Source organism: Pteronotus mesoamericanus, unplaced genomic scaffold (assembly GCF_021234165.1).
Source record: "Pteronotus mesoamericanus isolate MK-2021 breed Mesoamerican mustached bat unplaced genomic scaffold, CSHL_Meso_final scaffold_85, whole genome shotgun sequence".
Lineage (NCBI taxonomy): Eukaryota > Metazoa > Chordata > Mammalia > Chiroptera > Mormoopidae > Pteronotus > Pteronotus mesoamericanus.
In genome coordinates, this window is record NW_026555329.1 from 8,417,139 (window position 1) to 8,442,596 (window position 25,458).

At 36.4% G+C, this 25,458-nt stretch overlaps 1 protein-coding gene across 2 annotated transcripts in view; it reads right to left on the reverse strand.

Moving 5' to 3' along the window:
* HDAC9 (histone deacetylase 9) overlaps positions 1-25,458 on the reverse strand; it is a 608,128-nt gene that overhangs the window by 214,417 nt on the left and 368,253 nt on the right. Inside the window, exons 3-6 of one of the 2 annotated variants that reach the window (XM_054564529.1) lie at positions 15,090-15,331; positions 11,717-11,858; positions 10,575-10,701; positions 8,181-8,302 (exon numbers count right to left, since the gene is read on the reverse strand). In XM_054564529.1, the coding sequence (XP_054420504.1) occupies positions 8,181-8,302; positions 10,575-10,701; positions 11,717-11,858; positions 15,090-15,331 (633 nt within the window). Of the gene's footprint in view, positions 1-8,180; positions 8,303-10,574; positions 10,702-11,716; positions 11,868-15,089; positions 15,332-25,458 lie in introns of both variants that reach the window. The other variant, XM_054564530.1, reaches the window with a different exon arrangement.

Below are 25,458 nucleotides of genomic sequence, written 5' to 3' on the forward strand. Positions count from 1 at the left end.
TGGTCTTGTACATGTGAGGCTAGAAAGTCAGGATGTAGAAGGAGAGAAAAGTAGCCCCTTGGAAAAAGCTCAAGAGAAAAGTCACAATTTTAAAATATACCCAGATCCTTCTACATAACCAAATTTGGCCTCCAAAAGAAAATATTTTACCAGAGATATATTTGACCTGGATGGAAGGGCAATTTATCAACCATAGCTTCTTCTAGCCATTATGTCTCACTTAAGGGGAAGATTGGAAAAAAAAAAAAAAGGTTAAGAAATAGTTCAGTAGCCACAGACCACTGACTCAGGCCCTGCTAAAAAGCTGAGATTTAATCATAACTTATAGAACACTACCCTTCCCTGACATCTTACTGCTACATCATCAGGATCTAGCATAATGGCAGTGAGTTACCACTGCGAGGACTACAACACACTGACTCTATTCCTGAAAATGTCCTTAGGGAACCCCCAGGAAACCAAAAAAAGAAAATACAAACAAACAAAACAAAACAATGAAACTGAAGAAAACTATAGCCTCCAGTACCTACAGCTATACCAAGCATTAAACACAGCCCTTTTCAGCCATATTAACATAAAATCTCACACAAAAGCTTACCCACTCAATTTCTATTTTCTAATATATCATGTCCAGCTTTCAACAATCAACTGCAAAGCACACTAGAAAGCAAGAGAAAGTTTAGTCTGAGGAGCAGCAGACCAGAATCAGATCACATTTGGTTACAACAAAGATTTTGAAAATAACAGATAAAAACAAAGTAACTATGAGTCACACATTAAAAGATTTCATGGAAAGACTTGATATGATGCAGTGATATATGGGTAAATATTAGTAGAGAGATGGAAACTCTAAGCAAGAGTGAAAAGAAAGTGCTTAAAGTCAAAAGCACAGAAACGAAGAATGCCTTTGATGGGCTCATCAATAGACCAGACATAGCTGAATAAAGAAGCAATGATCTTGAAGACTAGTCAACTGAAACTTCCCAAGCTGAAAGGCAAAGAAAAAAAGGACAGAATGTCTCAGAACTCTTGGACAGTCACAAAGATGTAATATATACATGATGGGAATCCCAGAATAACAAGAGGATAAAGGAGCAAGAAAATATCTGAATAATGACTGAAATCCACAGATACAGTAATCTCAGGGAACAAAAAGCAGTATAAATACCAAAATCAAACCACCTAGACATACTATTGTTGACTGCAGAAAACCAAAGTTTAAGAGAATATCCTTAATGAAACCAGAGGAAATTAGAAAGGAACTTGCCTACCGAGTAACAAGGATGATAATTACATCAAATTTCTTGTCAGAAACCATGTAAGCAAGAATAAAATATAGTGAAGTATTTAAAGTGTTGCAAGAAGAAAACCCAGCAACCTAGAATTCTGTATTTGGTGAAGTTATACTTTAAACAAGAAGCAGAAATAACGATTTTTGCAGGTAAACAAAAACTAAGGCAATTAGTTGTCAGTATACCTGCCGTACAAGAAATATTAAAATAAGTTCTTCAATAAGAAAGAAAAGGATGTAGGTTAAAACCGAGACCTATGTAAGGGAAGAGATGAATAAATATAAAATAAAAATAAGAGAAAAATAAAGTAAAATAAATAAAATAAGAAATAAGATACTTTATTTTTCTCTCATTTTTATTTTATCTAATAGATTATTTAAAATTATAACAGTAACACTGTAATGAGTAATTTTAGTTTATGGAACAGCAAAATCAACAGTGGCATTATCAATGAGGAGAGAGAGGAATTGGGAGTACTCTGTTATAAGGTGCCTTTACCCATAAAGCAGTATAACATTATTTGAAAGTGGATGTGAATAAGCCATAAATGTGTACTTTGAACTCTAAGGAAACCATAAAAGAAATTTTTTTTAGAGATACAATTGATATACTAAGATGGTAGAGCACATGGAATCATATAAAGTGTTCCATTAAAACCAGACAAGTCAAAAAGAGAGGGGAAGATGAAAAAGAAAAAAAGTACAATGATTAGAAAACAGTTACAAATTTGTTCTAACTATATCAATAACCACTTTTAATGTGAATGGTCTAAATACACTAACTAAAGAGACTGTCAGAGTGGGTTAAAACAGATCAATGAAACAAAACACAAAAGATCCAACTTTATGTTGCCTGTAGGAAAACAAGTTTAAATACGAAGACAACACAGATTAAAAGTATAAAGGGAGCAAAATATTCCATGGTAACACTAAGAAATTACAAATTAAAATCACAGTGAGAAATCATTATATGGCTATCAGAATAGTTAAAATCTAAACAACTGAAACAGAAAACGCTAAGTGCTGGTGAGCACGTGTAGCAGCAGGGACTTGGACCCGCTGCTGGTGAGTCCTTGTTCCAAAACGGTACTGTCACTTGAGAAGACAGTTGAGCAGTTTCTCTCTAAATTTCAGCTATAACATTTCCAAGTATTTACCTAATTGAGTTGACAACTTGTATCTGCACAAAAACCTACCCAGAAATGTTTCTAGCGGCTTTATAATTGCTAAAAGTTGGAAAGAATCAAGATGTCTTCCAATAGGTAAAGTTACAAACTGGTTCATCCATACAATGCAAGCATTAAAGAGAATGCTTTTTATTCACCATGAAAAAGAAATGAACTTTCAAGCCACAAGAAAGACATGGAGGAATCTTAACTGCACATTGCCAAGTGAAAAAAGCCAGTCTGAAAAGGCTACATACCGTATGATTCCAACAATATGACATTCTGCAGAAGACAAAACTATAGAGACAGGCTAAAGATCGGTGGTTACCGGAGGCTGGTCAGGGGGAGGGCTGAATACATGGAGGAAAGAGAGCCTATAAGGCAGTGACACTGTTATATGGTAATAATGGATAAAAGACATGACAGTAGGAATTTGTCAAAATGTATAGAACTTTACAACCTGAAGAGGAAACCTTAACGTAAATTGTGGACTACATTAATGAAATGTATCGTAGGGGTTCGTTAACTGTATCAAATGTACCACACTGATTCAAGACGTTAATAAGAGCAAAGGCTCTGAGGGAGAGGGAAGAATAACATGGGAACCCTCTGCTCTCCTATCTACTCGTTTTTTGGTAAATCTTATTTACTTAAAAATGAAGTCAATGGCAGAAATGAAGACTCAGTTTGGCCCTACTGAGCACAGCGCATCCATCAGAGCTCCTTCTATGAGGAAGCAGCAAGGCAAGTCTGCGGTTGCCTTTGGACGCCCTCCTGTGCTCTGAGATGCCAGGCTCTATGCCCTTCTTGACATTAGCATTGCAAGTTGCACAGCTTAAATTAAAAATATTTTTCACTTTCTCCTAAATTCCCTTGTTTTATCAATAAAGGTTACAATGTAAGATCTTAAAAAGACTTTCCACAACAATCACAGATTTAGTTTTAACCCGATGAAAATAAATGAAACTCAATTCCTTATCCACTAGAAGGGGGAAGTTAAGATTAAATACTCTCTCAGTCCTAGGTATGATCCTAAATGCATTCCATGCATTACTTAAGTGAATTCTCACAACAGCTGAATGAACCAAGTACAGTAATTATCCCCATGTTACAGATGAGGATTGTGCCCTAACAAGGTCAAGCACATTTCCCAAGATTGGGTCCAGATTTCAAACCGGTATATGGATTCAAAGCCTGTGTTACTGTGCTGTGTTGCTTCTCAATTCTGGGAAAACTGGTGTACATTTATCACGAGGACCATATTTAAATAATTTTAAGCAAGAATCGCCACAACGGTGGAAGTGAGAGTACTAAGATATATAAATGTTTCAGTTTGTGTCAATCTGGAATAAGATTATGAGTGAATGTTTTTCTAAGAAGAAGTGCTATCTCAGTGCTATCTGAGCAGAAATGTGTGTGCATGTATAATGAGAAGAAGAACTGGAGATAGCCCTGGCTGGGCAGTTCACTTGGTGAGAGCACCATCCTCACATGCCAAGGTTGCAGGTTCAACTCGGAGTCAAGGGATGCAGAAGCAGCAACCGATGAATGCGTAAGTGAGTGGAACAACAAAATCGATGTTTCTCTCTCTCTCTCTCTCAAAAATCAATACATTTTAAAAAATTAAATAAAAACTAGACAGAGAGGAAGACAGAAAGACTTTTAAATGTTTTAAAAAAACCTTCTTGTATTCATTCTGGATTGTAATAATTTGAACAGGTTACCAAAGTACCACAACATAAATTCTAACTACTAAGCCGAGGGATATATATTTCATCTGTGCCTTCTTTCCAATTTACTCAGTGTGGAAAATGACATTGGTCTTCCAAAGCCTTAACTTACATTTGGACCCCTTCCATCTTTGAGTCTTATTTTAGTGGTGCTGACCATTAAAATGAATATTTCAGTGGGGCTGGAACGATCCTATTAGCCTAAGCCAAGCTTTATATGACTTGTGCACTTTAAGAGGTTAATCTTGCCAGCCAGCTCACTTTGTTCAGAAGTATTAAATGGAAACACTGTAACATTCAAAGAAAAGCAAAGTTCACTGGGTAAGACCCCAATAATATAATGGAGCATAAAACCTCTAGAACTTTTTACCATAATATTTTATGAAACATATGCACACACTCACTGGAACAGAATCCAATTCAAATGGTTCTGAAGGTCAGTTCAAAGTCACCAAACATGTATTATCATTGTGAGAAATATGTACTCTTTCAAAAGTGCCTGGACCCAGAGGCTTTCTTTCCCTATTTTATGGTCTATTATCTGTCCAGCAGTATACTGTCTTAGGGGGAAAAAGTCACCTACTGTAGCATTATAGAAATTGTAGCCAAACCATAAAGTTCAGTAAAATATTCCAAATTTCAGTATCAACAAATCCTTGTGTTATAGAATGAAAGGAGTCACAGAGTATAATCCTAAAAGGAAGTGCTACTTGATTTAAAGGGAATAAATAAAAATAATTTAAAACCATTATTTTATTCTCAACTTTACAATTAATTATGGAAGTCTTTGATGTTCATTATGGTGAAAGGGGCAAAAGACTGAATTCTTACATTTAAGAGGAAAGTGATTTGGAAATGGGCCTGATTACAGCCAACTATTCCTATTATTCTGATGGCTCCAAAAAGCTCAAATTCTAAGAGCAAAGATGATTCTCCTGAGGGGAAGGAAGTAAAGGTCCACTTTGCATGACAAAGGTCAGATTTCTGCAGGCAAATGAGACTTCCACGGTTGACTGTTCTAGGTTGTCACTGTCTGGCTGGGTCCCAAGAGGTCAAGAGAGGTTCCAAATTGTGTTCACTGCTTAAGGGACACCCCTGGGGCCACTTTTTAAGGTCATTAAGATTTTCTTACTCCGGATCCAGTTTTGCTCCCGTAAATCTTGCTAATAATACACACTAGCAATTCAGTGCTGATGCAGGTTTAAAAGAAATTGAAAGTATTTAGTATTATATCAGATCAAAAGATAGCAACCACTTATTTAACAACTTCCTTTAAGTCTAAGATTCAGTTCCATGAAATTCAAGTAGACCACAGAGGATGATAATCAGGTCCAACAGAAAAGCTTGACTCTGTTATAGCTGTCCCGGCATTTACACTGTAAGATCAAGGCCACTGCTCCACATTTCATTTAATAGGACGGAGCTTTCTGCAGGAATCATCTTATAGTGTGTCCCCAATCACCAGATATGCTTCATCACGGTAACTTTTGATTGATTACTTTCTTTTGTAATAAGTCTTGACTCACTAAAATACAACAAATGCTTAATTAAAATTATTTGACCGTATTTCGATGCTCTTCTATTTAGTACAAGTATGTGTCTAGACTTTCTCACTGGGGATTGAAAACACACCAAATGGATTATATTGATAAAAGTTGGAAGAGTTCTGCCTATTTGTAATTAATGAAGGATATATCTAAGTATTTTAGATAATATGTGGAAAACATCTGTATTTAATTATATCATACTTTTCTCAGACAATGGGAACTGAATTAAGAAATATTTTGAAGCCTCTATAGAGATACAGAAGTATTCATGATCGTTCAAGAACACTGTTGGTACAATTATAGAAAATGTTTGGTTTTACAGATCAATTGCCTGACACTTCTTGAGTATCAGGATGAAACTTAAAATACTGGGGAAACACAAACAATAGAAAAGACACGGGCTATATCTTTTCACTATTATTATGTATTACATAGACATAGACAATGTCTTTCATACTAGTACAGATTTGCATAAAATTCTATAATATATATCTGAACAGGATTTCTCTTTGAATTTTGTTGCAGATGAGAATTTCTGAAAGAATAAATTAACAGCTCGTTATTCATTCTTCACAGAAGAAAAATCCTAAACTGTTCTCATGGAAACAGTGGGGCACAAAGTATGGGTTTTTAGTACTTGTCCTACAGTATTAAACAAAAAAAAAATCACATTTTCTTTCTGGATGCTTACTGGTTCCAAAGGCCACTTCTTCTGCAGTCAGTTTTCAATCTCCCAGTGGTAAGAATACATTCAAAGGCTGTGCACAGCGGGGTAGAAGTCTTTCTCTGTGAATGTAACTGTATCACTCATCAGTAACCTCCTGCCAGAAGGGGACTTGTGTTTTCTTTCCTTTTAGTGACTCCATGGGCTCTTGAATGCCAGTCACTGCCCCGAGACCTGGGGCAATATTCACATAATCTCTGTCAATAGTTCCTCCACATGCATTGGTGCAAGTAAATGTCAAGGCTGCAGATCAAAGACCGCGCGTTCTAAAACTCATGTCCTTTACGGATCAATTTTCATAAACTCTACTCTGTGTTTTAGAAATACGTGGAGGCTCACTCTGTGCTTTCTTCCTTTTATCCCAGAGATGTTTATTTATATAAAAGGAAATCTGATTTGTAGATAATAGTGTGAAGTTCTGATGCAATATATAAAACTCATTCCTCCCTTTGCATGCCCTTCTTGAAGTATTTTACTGTACCTATTGTTATTGTAGTAGAAATGCAAAAATCTTTGGATTATTAAAAGAAAAAGACATGGGTTGCTTTGCAGGTCTGAACATCCTTCCCCAGGGTATGGTACAATGGATATTTTATAATAAATTCTTGCTCATGATTGATTTTATTTTTAAATCTTCATTATGCTACAGGTAAATTATATGAGAGAAAATAACTTCAGTATGTGTTTTTACAATGTATATCCATTTTAATTCAAAATTTCTTTGGAAAATAAGCATAATTATTTAAAATCATTTTCTCTTGGTAGATTTCATATACAGATTACATCGATCTCTACTTCTTCAAGCAAAACCGAGTAAAATACAGTGGACCAAACTATCTTCTCTGAATATCTTTTCAGATCAATTGCGGATATAAAATTTTGTTTGAGTTGCTACTTTATTTAAAGAGCCATATTTGGAAAAAATCATAAGATTTAGATCTAAACAAATACTATTTACACTTATATCTTGCTAAAGTTTTAAAGTATATTTATTATAGGAGTAAGGACATGTAACATGTTAAATATGCACATATCAGAAGGCGGAAAAAAAAAGATGTAAAAATAAACACAGGCCCTAGAGCCACAGGGCAGCTGACTAAAATCCAGATAGATGCTTCATTGTCCCTGTTCCCCTAAGCAAATTTTAATACAATTACATGAAATTATTAGGTACAAAACTTCACTCTGCGTTCTCCTGTAACCTGTAAGACATTAGGCAAGTCACTTACTCAGAAGGTAGCTTTGGCCTTAACTGTTTTGACCACTTAAACAATTAAAATGTAAGATTTTTGAAATGTGTGAGGAACAAAAAACTTACTATTCCCATTTTGGGGGCAAAAGATTGAGGCTTATCAGAAAATCAAATAAATGGGGAAAAATATAGAGGTCCTCATTAATGGAAAAGATCGAAATTTTCTGAGAAATCAATTTTTACTTTCCTTAATTCTACTGTTGACCGCTAGTAAAATAATCTGACCAAAAAATCCAAATATGATAAACTTTTAAATTAGAAAAGGCACTTCAATTATATACTGAATCCACTGATGTAGATAGGGGTGTGTGTGTGTACACGCATGTGCGCACACCCATGATCACACACATACTTGTTAACGCTGAGGGCAGGGGTGCAGAAGGCATAAGAGCTCTGAGTCCAATCCTCTGACTTCCTTCTAGAGGCCAAAGGAAAGTGCAGGTACACTATGGAAGAGCAAACCGACTTACCAGTTTTCCGAAGGGGGAAGTCATCCTTTGCGTCTTGTGCTCCTGGTAACGTGTATTTGTAGGATGGAGATGTCCCACTCAGGGGCGGAGAGCTTTGATCCAATGACGTATGGTGGGCAGCCCTGCAAAAGAAAAGGAAGGCTCACCATTTGCACTGGAGTTCAGACTGCTTGTTGGTCAGCAATAATCAATTGCACATGCTGTACACGTGTCTCAGCTGTGTTTATGTTCTTCCTTTTTTGTGTGTACAAACCACAGCCTCATGTAACCAAGTTCATGATCGCAGTATGTTATGCAGGATTGCATAATGATGCAGGATTCCCAAGAATGCCCCCCATGTGTTAGGGCACAGTCACATACAAAAGTTTGTTTTATTGAAAGAGAGAATTTGCCAACAGCCCGAGTCATGACAATGTGAGAGTACTGTGCTTGTTTTCTTAAGAGCCAAATTAGCGAAAAAGCCATCATCCCAATCCTTTTCAGTCAACAACGTAGAACCACTAAGGTAAAGGTAAACATATACAAGCATTTCCTTTAAAAAATTGCTAGCTAGTACATGGAAGTACACAGGAAGATTTTCTGTTGGAAAGAAAATACTGAGCCGACAGCCTCAGGTCTCCTGACATCCAGCAGACCAAGGTAAGGACTGGGGGTCACATCCTTCTTCAGTACAAAACTGATTTTTCAAAATGTTTTCTCTTTTCTGCATAAATATGGTGAGGGAGAGGCAAGTGAGCTAGTGAGAAATAGTGCACAGGACTGAACATGGACTAGCCAGTGGATAGAAATGTCTAGAAATTACTATATATGACAAAAGCAATGGACAGGGCCTGGCATCACCAACAACGTGATTCTACCACTATTTGTAGAATCACATTCGCAGGAATTAACTGGTTTAAAGATAGTTCATCTAGCTATACTGGCAAAAAATATTAAATTCAGATTCCATAATTTAATGATTTATGGGAATCTGGAGTTGGAGCCTCCTGAAGTTCAATTCAATGCCAAAAAAAAAAATTGCTAAGTAACATTTGAGAGGCATGATTAATAAACCCAAGGGAGTAGCTAAAGAATTTTCAGCTGACAAGTTGTTTACATGTAGCTGTCTCCCATTTAAAAAAGAAAAATCTCTTCTTAAAACAGGCTTTAGCTTAGGAAGAGTATGAATTAGTTATAAATTATGTTTGCAATTTTAGGTAATAAAACTGTGTTTCTTTTTAAAGACTCTGATGTTGATTGAATATATGAACGTTTTCTTTAGGGATTGGTTTCTCAACTGAATTGACCTGCACGAGAGAAATTATGAAAACCATTATAAAGTATGTATATAGTATTTTGGAATCTGCCTCAGTTACCTTTTTGGATGCAAAGAAGGTCAGATACTTATAAAATAGAATTGTAAGTATAATAATGCCTTATATAGAACTCCCAGGATGCTTACAATTTCATTACAACAGAGTAATCGAATATTTACTCCTTTATCCTTATGATGTGAGAGGTTAAAAATACATAAGTATAAAATCCTATGGTCATTCAGCAAACATATTTATAAAATGACAGAAATGAAACTACTATCTATTCGTCTATTATCCAAATATGGTTTGCCTATAAGTTTTGTCCTAATTTTTAAAACCACCTCCCGCTTTGTGTTTGCGGAGAGTTGTGTACTGTACAGCATCTCTTTACAGGATGTGGGGAAACATGGTTCCATAAAAACTGTAACACCACAATGTGTTATGTTGTATGCTTGTGTATCAAAAGCCAATCTACCCTCATTTTACAGGACGGGAAGAAATAGGGTGATATGAGCAGGGGTATAATAGTCACTGAAGACTTAGATTTATTTGGTTACCACCCTTCACTTTCTTTCCTTTCCCTCCCTCATCCTCCTTCCTCTTTTTTTTTTAAATAAAAAATCTCAACTTTCAAAAATAGCTCCGATCTCCATCTTATATCAAGCCAAGTAAAATGAAATCTCAACCTGTCAAATCTTCAGAAATTATTGTAAAGATATCAGATGCACCATCGAGAATAGAAAAATGCAAAGTATGAATTAATTTCTATGCCCCATCCCACAGTTGTCAGTTACTCATTGAGCAAAGAGCATATATTTTTCCTGGCCCTCGAGATGATACCTGCTAACATTTATTAAGCCCTGCCCTCTGTTACACACTTTACCACAGTATTTCTTAGACTCTTCCAACAAGCCAAGAGGGCTGGGGCTACTATTGTCCTTTTTAACAGAGAAGGAAACTGGATGTGAGAGAAGTGCAAAATCTTTACCCACAGCCACATAGCTGAGAACTGGCAGACCCCAGACTTGTGCCAGGTGGGCTGAATATACAACCTGTGTTCTTTACCCCGATAATAAGAACAGCCAAACACTGCACATACGTGTACCAGAGCTTGGGGTGGCGGCTCACGGAATGATTTTTTCCATTAGTTGGAGTGTCTTTCGTTGCTGATTTACTCAACAGGAATTCTTGAAGCTTCTGCTTGACTTCTGTACTTGCCACTGCCCCTGAAACACACACATACAGAAACAGATGTGACTTAGAGTTGCATCCTTTCATGCTTCTAAAGCATTCAGCACAAATTAAGATGTAACACCACTGGTCACAGTACATGAAGTTTTCCTATTAAAAGAAGAAACCAGAGTCTAAACAGCCTTCAGAAAATGGCATATTAAGGTTTTGTAACTACTGATGAAACTGCCAATTTTCAAAAGACCTTCGATGATTTCCTTAATTGATTTTGCAGAAAGGGGATTCCCAGAATTAATTCTAATTTTTTCTAAGCTTTAATAAAACACTGCTGAGAAACCAAACACTGCCTTTTAAAAATCAAGAATCTTGGGAAACCATATAAGTGATTAAACACATGAAATGGTCATTTTTGAATCACTATTTTGAAAAACTAACTTTTAAAAAACCTCTTTAGAGCATTAAACAAAAAAATAACTGCTGACAATTCCAGTTCAAGTAACCCAATTTTAAACCTTGCTACACAACCTCATTTTGAACTGACCTCATACAGGGGAATTATTTGGATATGTCTCCCCCTTGTGGATAGTTTTTTGTTTTTTTTTAAATTTTAATTTTTACAACTACTCTGCCTTAACTCTTGCCAAGGTCTTGGTACTCAAAACCCAAATGCATGTAAGGCCTGAGTTACAGAACAATAATTACTTGAGCCGGAGAAAGGTATAGTGAGGAAATGTGTAAGTAAGTTTATTATTAAACAATATGACATAGCAAGGTTGCTTTACTGTGATGTTATTTTTGAAATTCGAAAAACAGAAATTAGTATCTTTGCCAACCAGTGGCGCCTTTACTTCCTGAGATGCTTTGCAGACTGAATGCAGAGAGCTGACAGGTGAGGTCAAAGCTTTACACTTGGGTCCATAATGTATTCTTTTAGTTAAATGCAGGCAGTTTTGACAGTTTAATTCCACTCTTTCTCAGGCTTCTTTCTGCGTGGCGATGAGCTAAAAGGTGAGGGAAGAGAGTCCATCTTTGACCCCTGGTGCCTCTTACTTTCTCGTCCTCTGTCTTTGCCTCTGAGAGCAGGAAGCTGCTGTTCTCTGCGATGCCTCTCTACTTCCTGTTCTTGCCTCTGCTGCTCCAGTTTCTGCTCTTTTTCTAGGAGTTCTTGCTGCTGTTTTATGGCTAGAAGTTCCTGTTGCAACTTGCGAGAAGAGAAAGACATGAGAGTGTGCAATTTCTTTAAGCTTCATTGTCATCACCGACCAAAATCGAAACGTTACGAGCTTTTGGAACTTGTTTTAGTTTGCATTTTTACCCACTTTTTGGATAAATTATTAAAATCTAAAGACAAGAACCTCATGTCGTAAATGGTCTTAATGTCATCAGTAAGGCAGTTTTTAGGGAGCTTTATTACCTGTTCTGCCCTGTCAAACATCATTACCAAATTCATTTAGGTCTTTAGTTCCCTGAGGAACTTTTCTTTGTAATATGAAATACATAAAACAGGCAAACACCGGAACTGTCCGGAAGTCTATTTTACCACTCTTCTCACATTATAAATATACAATTAAAATCTTCATTTCCTATCCCGGGAAGTGGTACAAAAATAAACTGATTTGAATGATGAGAAATGTGTTAGTTTCAGGGAAGTCTACCTGAAATAGAATAAATGTTAAAAATTTCAAAACTTGACAGAGGAGGTTCTCAATAGATTAATGCAGTCCATTATTCCTAATAGGCTCTTATCTCAGAACAGCAGACTAGTTTGTTCCTCTAACACACAAAAACTGCAGATGTGAGAAACTGGTTAAGAAGAAATCACTTCCAGTAAACTGCACTTTGAAGCAATGTGGTTTGGTCATCTGCAACCCTTGAATTTTCTTCCTAACAATGAATAGCATGAATATAAAGCATTCTTAATAACTGCAGTGAGACGTCAGTTTTCTCTCGGACTGAGAACTGGATATCTATGAATCACAGTCAATGTGCCCCCTGAGGAATAACTAAAGACTTTTGAGTTCTATTGAAATTCTGACATCACTGGATAGGAGAGCGAGACAAGTTACTAAACTACTCAGAGCCTTGGTCCCTCATGTGTAAGACAGAGAAATAATTGCCCTCGCACATCATGTCCACAATGTCATGTCCACAGCGTACATGAAATTAGCTTCTAAGTTTCAACCATACTAATTTTAATTATTATTACTATTTTCAACTCTCAATACCAATAATGTCAGTATAATGTGCTTTTTATATTAGAAAGGCATCTAAAGATATAAAATTTATGCTCAAAAGTAATAGAATAAAAAGAAAAGGTATTGTGGAATGACACGAGAGTTACTTTGGAGCAAGAGGAAACCAGCTCCATCTGTTACCCTGGTAGCCTTACCAGGAGGGGTAGAGTTAGAAGCATTTCTGGGTACTTGCCATATTAAAATCTTCAACATTTTGGCTTTGATATACTTGTCCCTTATTGGGTGTTTTTAGATATTCCATTGTAACAGAAAATTTCCTAACTTTGCCTCAATTGTGACTCAAATGTTACTTCTGTACAGATAGTGGGATTGGCCAAATGGATTCACTGCTTCACCAAAAGCCCCAACAGAATTAAAATTTAATCTGTTTTAGGAACCTAGAAATGTTCAAAATTCGATTTCCACAGCCAGCATTCATTAATGAAGACTGGAAGAATGAGGCTGAAGAAAATAGAAACAGAGCTTCACCCCTCCAGTTTCAGATGTTTTGGTCCAGGAGGTAGGCACAATGTGGAAGTGCTTTGGAGGCAGACAAGGCAAGACTACAAACGCTGGAACTGCCACTCGCTGGCTGTGTGGCCTTGGGCAACTTACCATATTTCTCTCTGTCTCAGCTTACTAGATGGAAAATGGGATAATAGCATCTAACTCAACAGATGTTTATTATAGAAGCCAAAGAGTCAAAATGCTAACATGAGTAAAGCATCGTTAGTTTAAAAAAAAGAAACCCAAAACAATGCCTTGCCCTGGTTGGATGACTCAGTTAGTTGAAGCTTCATCCCGTACACCAAAATGTTGTGGGTTTGATCCCCAGCAATGGCACATATCTAGGCTGTGGGTTCGATGCCTGGTTGGGGCATGTACAGGAAGCAATGGGTCACTGTCTCTCTACACTGATGTTCTTCTTCCTAGGTCCCTAGCTCTCTCTCTCTCTTCCCTCCCCTTTCTCTCTCTCTAAAATCAATAAGCATATTCTCAGGAGAGGATTTTTAAAAATTTGTTATGGTTTATATTAGATGTTGAATAATGCTATTTTGGAAAATAAGATAAAATAAGCATTTCAACTTAAGGGTTTGAGGAAATACCTTGTAAAACAAGGGACACAAGGAAGAAGACAGCAATTTACCTTCTCAGACACTGTGATATTAATGTCATAAATTATAAAATATTAATATAAATTATTATCTATATGAACCTCCTATAAATGTGCTGTTATTTGATATGCAAGTAATAGGTCAAACATCTAACTAAAATATGAGATAACATAAAGGTAATTTATCATATTAATAAGTTAGCATATTTAAGTCATTATGAAGAAGTTGAACATAACATGAATTTTAATTAAAAATATTTGCTGTTTTATAGTATTTTCATAATAAACTCATATTAGATATCTACATAATTAGGCCAAAATAGTTTTGTTTTAAATGTCTTTGTCAAGAAGTTGAAAGACATTTTAGAAACAAAGCTAAAATAGTAATTACTTCCGAATATAAAAGAGAAGAAATAGATACATAGACATCTAACATGATCTGACAAGAAAAGAGATCATTATAAAAATTCCAGGACATGGACATCTTTTTCCTCGTAAAATAATTTTTAAAACTTGAGTCTGAAATTGTCCACTACTCCTGGCATTTTTTTCAATAAATCATCATCTATGACCTATTAGACTCAAAAAATATGTGCAAATGCATACATTATGAGGTCTTTTCCATAAGAAATACTGGGGGAAAATTATGTGCCTAATTTATCCTTTCTGATAATTAACACGAGCAGATTCTTTATGCATATAAAATGAGTCTTCCGAGGCTCATGGTGCTTCTTGGTGGAAAGCAGATAAGGCTAATGAACAAAACCATGCAGATGAGAATCTAAAAAAAGGGTGGGAGTTACTATTCCCTACTATTGACACTGTAAACTAAAGGATAAAAGAGTGGTAGAGACCTCTCCAAGAAGCAAAGCAGATTTTCAGTGAGCATTCCTAGTGCTTACCCAAGGTTTCCACCAATGCCGCCACAATTCCCTTCAAGCCAGACTCCCCTGTGTTGACCACCATGAACCTTTCCCTGCTCCCCGCCTCCCTCCTCCCAGGGCTCCTTGTTATGCCCACGTCACGGTGCGGGCTCTCTCCGTGAAAAGGTCAGGGGCAAGGAAACGTCTGCTACCTTGATGTGCTCCTGAAGCTGAGCCTGGTGCTGCCGTGTCAAGTTCTCATGCTGTTTCTGAAACTCTGCGATCAGGAGCTGCTTCTGGATCTGTTGCTGTTGCTGGATGAGGAGTAACTCCTGCTGCAGTTGCTTCTCGCGGACAACAGGGTCCACCACGGGCATCATCATCCTGAGGTCTGTCCTTAGGTCTAAAGGGGAGATGGGCTCCAGGCCCACAGGAACCTCTGACTTTACATCCACTGGAGAATCAGGAGAAAAAGAAAGGATGATAAGGAATAGGGAATTAGCCCATGATTGGACACAGGCACAAGAGAAAACGCTATGTATACCTGTACAACAAATTTTACATCAATGAGTCTAGTCATTTTTTTACAACGATGATCAAAGGTTTTTTGCATATAAATTCTGATAAAATGTATGATGTGCTAATTTTCTCCCAGTCATTTGTACTCTGCCAAGAATCTTCCATACTTCCCTTTTTCAAAGAGATGACTCCAACTATTTACTGATACCCAAGTCATTCATAAAACTTATTCTACTGGACCAGTCAAGTAGACCTAAGTCAAGTCCACACAGGACTAAAAATGCAACTACTGAGGAAAAGTTACCATGTTCAATAGAGAACTTCTAACAATCTAATTTGTACACTTGCAAACATTTTTGTTTGTAACGACAGTCTGAAGATCCATTCTAAGAAATATTCCTTAAGAAGTTAAAGCTTTGTAGATAATGTATTTGTAAGGCTATTGAACCCAACAAAGAAAAAATAAAAATCCGCACGTTAAAATGGGGGAAATGATGAGCTGATTAATGAACTAGCACAACGATAGCCAGAGCCAATCATAAATGAATGAAAGCCGCCAAGCTTCTGTGTGCTGGTTTTTAAATGGTAATGATCTGCACAGCAATTACCTTATTTCTAAACTAAACAAGCCAGAAAAACCATGAGGAAGTTTAAAACAAGTATTCAATCAAGCCATTGGATGAAGAAAGATTTGATAATCTGAGAATAATCATAGACATTTAAATTTATAAAAATTAAATTAGATAATGTGTATGAAGTTCTTTACACAACTTCTATTAGAGAACTTTCAGAAGTGGGATAAGCACAAAAGCTGGTAGACAGGGGAGACATGCAGGTAGACCTGTTGTTTATGGCTAGCATCCATTCTGATTAGTCAGTCTCTATGCCAAGCTGGTTGTTAAATTCTGTCAATATTACCTTTGTCCATAGGAATCAAGAAAATTATGTAGTTAAAAACAACAAAAAAGTTATATAGTTGAATGAAACAGGTTTAGGTGAAGATAACAGGGATTTTGGAGGGAAAACTGTGGCAAACTGGATTACATGGCTTCTCTGAAGCGGTCAGTCACTATTACTGAGAGCCAAACAACTGCTGGTGGAGGGCGGGGAGAAAAAGAAAAGAAAGACAATACAGATCCATAGTAGAATAGAGAGATGTCATCTCATTTTCAGTTAAAAGTAACAAGAGATTCAAACACTATGGGAACAACAACATAAAAAAGCTTTTGTAAGGAAGCTTTGACATGCAGGCTGCCAACTTTCAACCTCTGCTCTGAAATCTAAATGCCTGTTGCTGTCTTTCTGCCCTTCTAACTGTGCTAGCCTGAATTTGTTATTTAAATTCTCAGGCCTCAGTTTCTCCATATGTAAAATGGAGGTAATTGCAGTAACCAGTAACAACACAGAGTTGTTAGAAAGGTGAAATGGGACAACTCACTGAAAGACTTACAACATTAGCACACCCCTCAATAATGCTTTTGATTTTTTTAGCTATATAAAAATGGATATTTCCTGTATATGAAAACAAATCAGCGATACTGTGTGGCTAACAAAACAAAAATGTTAGGAGCAAGTATGAAAATAAAATCGTATATGATTTCTGTTACCTATCAGAAAATAAAAACACTAAAACTTCTAGAAAATGCAGGAAGAAAATAAACATAGCTAAACAATGCAAAAAATTCACTAGTAAAAAATTTACCTTCACTAGTAAAGAAAAGCAAATTTTAAGTCAAAATAAGGCATCATTTTCTAATTATTACATATTGTATATACAACCCACGTATATGTGTGTGTGTGTGTGTGTGTGTGTGTGTGTACTGCCCCATTGTACAGGATGGGTACATGACCAAGGAGATAATTAAATATTGCAAAAGACACTGCCAATTGGTTTCAAACTTCTGAAAAACAATTTGATGATATTGTTTTTGGGATCAAGAAGCACTAAATATTTCTGCCATTTGATTCAGGTTTGCCAACTATAGGAATACAGCCTAAAGCGATAACACTAATAGAGAAGAAACAGTTCAATGCTATATGTTTATTGAAGTGTTATTATTTTAATTGAAATCATCAGCTACAAGAAATATCTAAGGAAAATATGTCATGTTCATTAAGTGTAGAAACATTCAATCGTGAAAAAATAATGTTTATGAGGACATGAAAAATGCTGTTAAAACATTAAATTTAAAAAAGTTATAAAAATGATGTATAATGTATGATACTTCTTTAAACTAAATAAATAACTTAAATTAGCCAATATACATTTATAGAGAATGTTAAATTCCCAGGCATGATTCTAGATGTCGGGATTTAATACTAAAATGAAGAAAAAAAATTCCAGTTCTTATACAGCATATCACATCTACTGGGGTTTTAATTATATTAGTTTCTGAACTTCAATAACAAAGACTGGTGAGATATTGAGCAGAAAGAAGATGGTTGTATTTAGGGTGGAAATATGAATACTCTCCCCCTTCAACTTTACTGTATTTCTCCAAATTGCATCTAATGCTCTGACTACTACTGTAAGTAACTTAGATTTCCAGATTCCAGGTTGGGAACCACAAAGTTAATATTCCATATGGATTTAAGAGCTATTTTCAGAGAGTCAGAAAGCCAAGCAGAAATCCTGCCTATAGCAGCTAAAGCTGCAAATACTAAAAGAAACAGTAATGCCCTTGCTCATCATTTGAATTGCGTGTGTGCACCTGTGAATGGGGGTAGGGGACTGGCATCAGTCTTGGGGTGCTAACACTGGTTATTTTTCAATGTACTCATCAGACGCTTACGTTGATGGTAATGCCACTTTAATGAAAAGGGTAGCACAACTTATTAATATACCATAGTTTGGTGAACAATGTCTTTTAAGTCATGATATTTGTGAAAGGAAAGCTATTAATTGAGCCAAGTCTGAAACTAACTGAGGATGATGGCCCATAAGCTCTCCAGTTGCAGAGTCCAATGTAGAATTTGCAATCAAGGCACTGCAGTAACATGAGAGTTTGAGCATTAATTTATAGAGCTGGCATAATTCCAATCAAAAGCAAAGGCTGTTAATGATATATTTCATTTTTACATTAAAAAGGCCAAACTGCAGCCTCCAGTTTTTACATGAAAATGCCAATAAACAAAAATCAGAATTTAATCCTATACAGACAAATTTGAAAAATTTCAAGAGATGCTGGGGTCTCTTCTTGCTGGTATTCTTACTATCCACAAACTGTAAACACTGAACCCCTAAAAATCACCCCCCAAAAAAGATAAGGAACAAAAGTCCCAGAACCCTCCAAAGCAGCTATTGTAAACCTCAAAGGGTAATTTGACTTCTTAACCTGCTATCCCAACAGAAATGATTGTGTCTAACTGCTTGCCTTTGTTCAGGGACTAATCACTAAATTGTGAAAAATCACCCTCAACTTACAAAAACTGCTCTTGATTATAAATAATTGCCCAAGACTGAGAGAAAGCGGCAGGCAAGATCCCAGTCTTTCATCCAATTTATTCAGCAGCAATCCACATTCCATTTGTCTAGACTAAATATAGCAGCGTTTATACAAGAAATCAATAGTGCTTGCAGAGAGGAGAGCGAAGGCATGAATATTTCATCAAACTCAGAGAGAAATGGCAATCAGCAAGCTGACGGCTCTGTGTAGGTCATCTTCGGCCTGCTGGATTAGTGCCTGTTACTTGGACAATAGCTCATCTCTACCTAATCATAATCATATCATAGCCATTCTTTCTATTTTTAACGTTAATTGCACTGTGGGTGACAAAGACTCTCCGTATTCCAAAAGGAATGATGGATTTTTCTTACGTCTTCGGTGACAGGCTAATAAGCCTCCCCAGGAGCAATAATAGTAACACAATACCAGGGCTGAGTTCTAACAAGTTACAGTCCCTTTCATATCACAGAATGTGAAAGAAAGGGCACTGTCCACAGCTGCTGTATTATCATAATTAGAAGTAATCAACTTACAAGGAATAATTAACAACTGATTTTAACAGTGGGGAAATGGAATCATCCCTGTTCACAACACTTCTTGTCTAGAAACATGCAAATTCCTTACAAATTACTTGGAACAGGTGGCCAGTGATACATAAATTAGAAAGAAGCTGATGACAACAAATATTAGTGTTAGCATTACTTATAAATGAATCATGTTTTCTTAACAGATCTCAAGACCTCATAGCTTTATTTGAACTTACCCAGTTTGTCTGACATTTCAAATACATGACAACATTATGTTATATGTATGTTATTATCCTAATACCAAATGTCCATTCAGAACATTTCCACACTACATATTAACTTGTCTTAATTACCACTTCACAAAGTCCTGTTCGTTCTTTCTTCTGTGATCATTCTTCCTTTTAGGATTTATCAACTCATGCAATCTTTTTGGAAAAGTCTTGTTTTTAATGACCATGGAAACAAAAAGCTCCCATTTCAAAATAAAAATCTCAGACCATATAGATGCTTCTTTATATTTATTTAAACAACATGCATACCTGTTCAGCTGTAATTAAATGTCTGTGACAGATATTTTTCTTTTAAATATCAAGGCTGTTAAAGATACAGTTTGGAGCACTAAGGGCAATTCAGTAGCTTTGGGGTGTTCCTTAATTCTTCACTTTAGGTGCTCATATTTATAGCACAGGTATATAGGAAGAATTTTCCTGTGTTCCAAACGCAGGGATCTTTGGTTGCTATCGTATCAGCTGACTTACTCAAGAAGCCTTCCATTTTAAGAAGGTTTTAAGTGAACAACTTGCAAACCCCACGAATGAAAAAGTTGTAAAATGCACACTTTTGACCATTTACAACTATGACAATTATGGCTGAAGACTGTTCATATTGCTTCTCTGAAATGAGATCTCAAGTCAGTAGAGTGAAAACTACAGGTTTTCCTACAAAAAACAAAAACAAAAAAATGCCATAGGCACAGCCTCACCATCAATTGTGTTTTTTTATGTGTCAACTTAGTTAAAAAATGAAACCTGAAAAAATGCTTAAAAACTAGAACCACATTTCACTCTCTCGGTTATTCATAGTTACAACTTGGGACATAGCTTCACAAGTGCTGCTCAGAACCGGTTTTGATGGAAATTAAGTTCTTTATACCAAGGAAATGATTGTCCACCCCACTGGCATGAAGACATTGCGCTACAAATTTTGGATCTGGGGATAAACAAGTGTTGCTCTGATCATCCGTCCCCTTCTGCTGCCTCCTGCTTTCATGCACAGAAACCCGTGACTGTTTGGGCCTGCTGACTTGGCCCACTGGAAAAGGCCGCCAGCTGGGCTGTGTTCTGCTTTAACGTGGTCCAATCAACTATGCAGTCCTATTAGGAGTTCAGGGTTCAGATGAGAATGTGGAAGAGCTGCCTCAGAGAAATGTAATCAGGGCTTCCTCAAAGAGTAGCCTATCAGGATAGTTTCTGCTTTCTGGCATATTTTGCAGGACTTTGTAAAACTTCAGCAACTGTTGACATCTTTCACTCATCTTTTCATATCTGTTTATTTTTCTCAGCAGGGGCAGGCTGGTTCTACTAAAATATCGTCATCCTGATGATACTACGGCATCTCTGAAACCTGCTCAATACCAATGTGTGCACCGATGCTAGTTTGTCAGGTAGTGCCAGAGAGAGTACTGCTTCCTCTATGTGGTACATGCTGCCCCACCCTGTGTTTCTGTACCTTCTGGCCAAACCAGAATCAGAAAGGAATAACAAAGAGATGCTGCCAATTTTGACGTGATTGTGTAAGAAACTCTTTGCATGCATATATGCAATTCTATTGATCACCTCGACAGTTACATAAGTACAGTTTTCACTGTGAGGCTTCTTGAACAGAAATTGGAGAGGTCTCAGGGGCTGGGTGGAAGAAGATCCCTCGGTAGCACATTCTACAGTCTTAGGCCTAACCATACCACTAAGTGTGGGATGTCAACCCTGCCTTGAAGAATCTTAAAGTTTGCTCTGGTACAGCGATGGGGGACACGCAGCTTTCCTGACTTGGAGTTGCTAACACCTAACTCCCCAGCATTGGTTATGGCGGTCACTGGAGAGAGTTTTTCAGGTAGAAGCCATGATGGGCTTTGGGAAATAAATAGAGCTTAAGTCTTTTTCCTCCTTCAGCTCCAAGAATTTGCTTTAAATTCATTGAAACCACCTTGACATTTCCTTTTCTGAAATCCTGCTACCTCCTCCCATCTTCTTAACACTGACTTGGATCCAAAAAAATACAATTTTATAATTGTATTTACATTCTTATTCTTTAGATCCTGTTGGTTATATCATAAATCTAACTGAGGACAGGGCTGTACCCGATGCTTGTTTGGATCTTGTTCCTCTCATTCTTTGCCTCATAACCACACTGTAGCATAAATTCTTTTCTATTACCATCTAAAGAATGATTTAAAGAATGTATTGGAGACTGCTTAGCACTGTATGTATCTAAAATAATATTGAAATAATTGTTTTATAGTATTATCAGGATGACCTATTTTTTTATCCACTCCTTTATTCAGCAAATATTCGTAAAACCCTATTAAATGCAAAAACAATTTTCAGTGAACAAGTAGGAAACTGCCTTCAAGGAACTCAAATGCTAATGCAGAAGATCAATCCATGAACCTATGTAGAAAACATGATGCATTAAGGGTGATGCGGATGGTGTTCCAGAACCCCGCCTGGATCCTCTTCTATTTTCTCTCCAGGACTCTCCATGTTGATCTCTTTCATCCCCAGGGCTGTATCTGCTCCTACACAGTGACAACCCTATCTCCTGCCTAACCATCTATTCCAAATGCATGACCCACATGTACGACTACTATTGGTACTCTCCATTGAGCTGTCTCCCACTGCTCTTTCTCCAGTCCCTCTGGTTTCAATTGTTGCTGCCAGAGGAGCATATGGAGTGATATTTGGTTCCTCTTTCTTTTTTACTATCCATATCCACTCAACAGAAATGTTCTCTTCTACTCCTCTTCTTCAAATATTTTTTTGAATGTTATTCGTACTCAGATTTTTTTTTATTTCATCAAGATCGGTCTACTACCACTGCCTGGTTTGCTTAAGCAGTCCTCAGTCTCTTTCCTGGCTAAACCCCTTCAGCAGACCCCATCACTAACTGCTGCCCTGCGCCTCTATGTTGTGCTTCCTGCTTACCTTTCTAGCCTCAACATCAGCTACTGCTGGCCCTTCACTTGAGTCATACTGATCTTCTTTCAGCTCCTTAAACACACCATGCTCTCCAACATCTTGGATATTCCTCATACATGTTATCTCTTCCTAAAATCCAATCCCACCCCATTTTGCTAGACTGCTTCTCACTTATCCTTCATATCTTAGCTAAAAATGACTTGATGGAGGATGTCTTTCTGAGTCCTATTGCATTTTCCCCTTACGCTTTGCAAATCTTTTTATGACATTTGTTTAACTATCTCCCTTCGCCATTATTCTACGTTCCATGACAGGAGGAATTAGAGTTTCAGTACCTAGTTCAGTCTAAAAACATAATAATGCCACAATGCTTGCCTGGAATGAATGAAGGATAAATGAATAAACGATACTCATGAGAATCACATGGAAATACAATTTGAAACAGCTGTGACGTATGCACACACACGTACACACACTCAATTAAAATTCTAAAGTAATTGCTTACTAGCTTTTTGATTATCACAATTTCAGATAAATATTACTTGACTGCTGAAATTATTGGTAAATGAATGCATTTCTGGCAATAGTGAATACTTATTTGAAAAAAGAACTTAAAAAATTTTCCATCTAAAGTGTCACTTCACCTTTCCCAGACCCCAATGTAGCTCTCAAAATTCAGTGTGCTGATAAGTCACAACTACTGAAATGGGGTAAGGGCACTGGGTAGAAGAAAACTTGCCCATCTATGCTGATTGCCTCAGTATGGATCACCAAGGAGGAGCCATGATCCCCCATTAATCTAAACAAAAAGGCCTAATTCATGAATATTTACCCCATGTTAGGTTATTAGAAAATTAGACCAGTGCTAATAAACTGTAAGCTAACAATTTTTTAAACCCCCAATTTGAAAGTGAAGGAATACATTACTAAATGTAAATGGAAAAAAATAAATCCTTGTAAAGTTATTTAAACAAAATTCTTTAATGATGTATGTAAAATAGCCAATAATTGATTTTTAAAAAAATGCGGAAGCACCTTTTATAGAAGGCTCTTCACTGAAGTGTGTTTTATCATTTAAGTCTTGGAAGGTACAACATTTTCTGAAAAAAGTAAATTAATAAATTTAAATGTGCCTAACATCAAAAATGGGAAATGGAAAAACCAGCAATACAACCTCAGTTTGATAACAATACTGACCAAATGTTACTTTAGCAATACTATTCTTAGCTGATTTTCCACTATTAATATTTATGATTGCATCATCGTGAAATAAAAAGAATTAGTAAGTTTTCAAACATGAAAAGCATCATTTTTATAACAAGAATTATTTAAATTGATTAATCCAGAAATATAATTCTCCCTCAAAGTGATTCTGTTCAAGTTATACATGTCTTTAGTTTCTTTAAAGTGCACTAATACATGGCATAAGTGAAAAGAAAATAAATGCAAGAAGCAATCTGGGCTTTGATTTACTATTCTCTTATTTCCCAGGGGTCTGAACAGGAAACAAAAATAACCACAAATGACTAAAATATCAGTAGGCCTTGAAATATCAACATTTAAGTTAAAGCAAGCTAACTTTTTAATCAAAGCCTTACTATTTTGATTTACTTAATTCAAATTCCCTCTCTGCAAATATGCTTTTGAATTAAGCAGTCATAACAAACCATAACACAAACATGAATTGCCAACTCATTTGTAATACCCACTTAGTTCTAAAGTATGGCAGTGTTTGCTAGTTCTCTACCATTTGAGAACCAGGTAAAAGCTTCACTGAGCTTCTTGAAGTATGGAAACAAAATCAAACCAATTTATGTGACTTCTAGGTAATAGGAGCTAAGGACCTAATCCATATTGTTTTGTAATTTGAGATAAAAATTTAATCTGACATAATGATAACTGTAAATGAGACCTTTAGTAGATGCACAATTTTAATGTTTTAATATAGTAAATATAAAAGTAGTTACTTGTTTAGTCACATATAACACTCGTGGTCTACGATCTAGAGCAGAATTATACCTCTATGAACTACACTGAAGGTGAGAAGAACTTTCTCCTTCCCCGTATCTTTTCTACAACTTATAGTTCTTCCAGGTTACAGACAAATACTTAGTGATTACTATTTGTAAATGTCTGGCAAAACTTCCTTCTCATTATGAAAATGGAATATTTGAGTCAGGGGATTCTCTTCTAACTCCAGAACCTTGTCTATCACCTGACATGTAATATAAATTTAATAAATAAGTATAAGTTTAATGAATATTGGTTGAATAAATAAGCTTCTCAGCAGACAGCCCTCTCTAACAACACTCTTTCTGAACGAATCACATTTGCTTATTTGGCAAATAAACTGTTTTCAAAGAATCATTACCGGTCTCCAATGAGGAACCGTCCTTTGCGGGAGTATATAACTACTCTTTTGATAGAAAAAGAAAAAGCTCTTTTTGGTTCTTGTGTCCTGCTAGCAAGATAAAAATTACCTTTAACCAATAAAAAATATTCTAATATCTTCTGAAAGATCTATTCAGGACAATGGCACATGAAAAGGTGCAGCAAAGTAGAAGGAGACAAATGGCAGAAATGTCATGCATGGTGCTCCCCTGTCCTTCTCTCTCTCTAATTCAAACCATGTCTTTTCCTTTGCTGCCCTCAAATCTTAGTCCTGATGAATGAGAACAGGACCTCAAACAATGCACATCTGCCCCCCGCCCCCCCGCCAAAGTTTAGTTGCTTCCTAAGTTCAGAGGAAATCTTCACTGCAAAACAAAAGGTCTTAGAGTCCAACTAAAAGCTCCCAATATGGATTGACTTTTAAAAAGCAAAAACAATTCTTAAAACAGCAGTGCACTTTCTTCAAATAAAACCTATGAACAGTCCAAACATACAAAACCAACA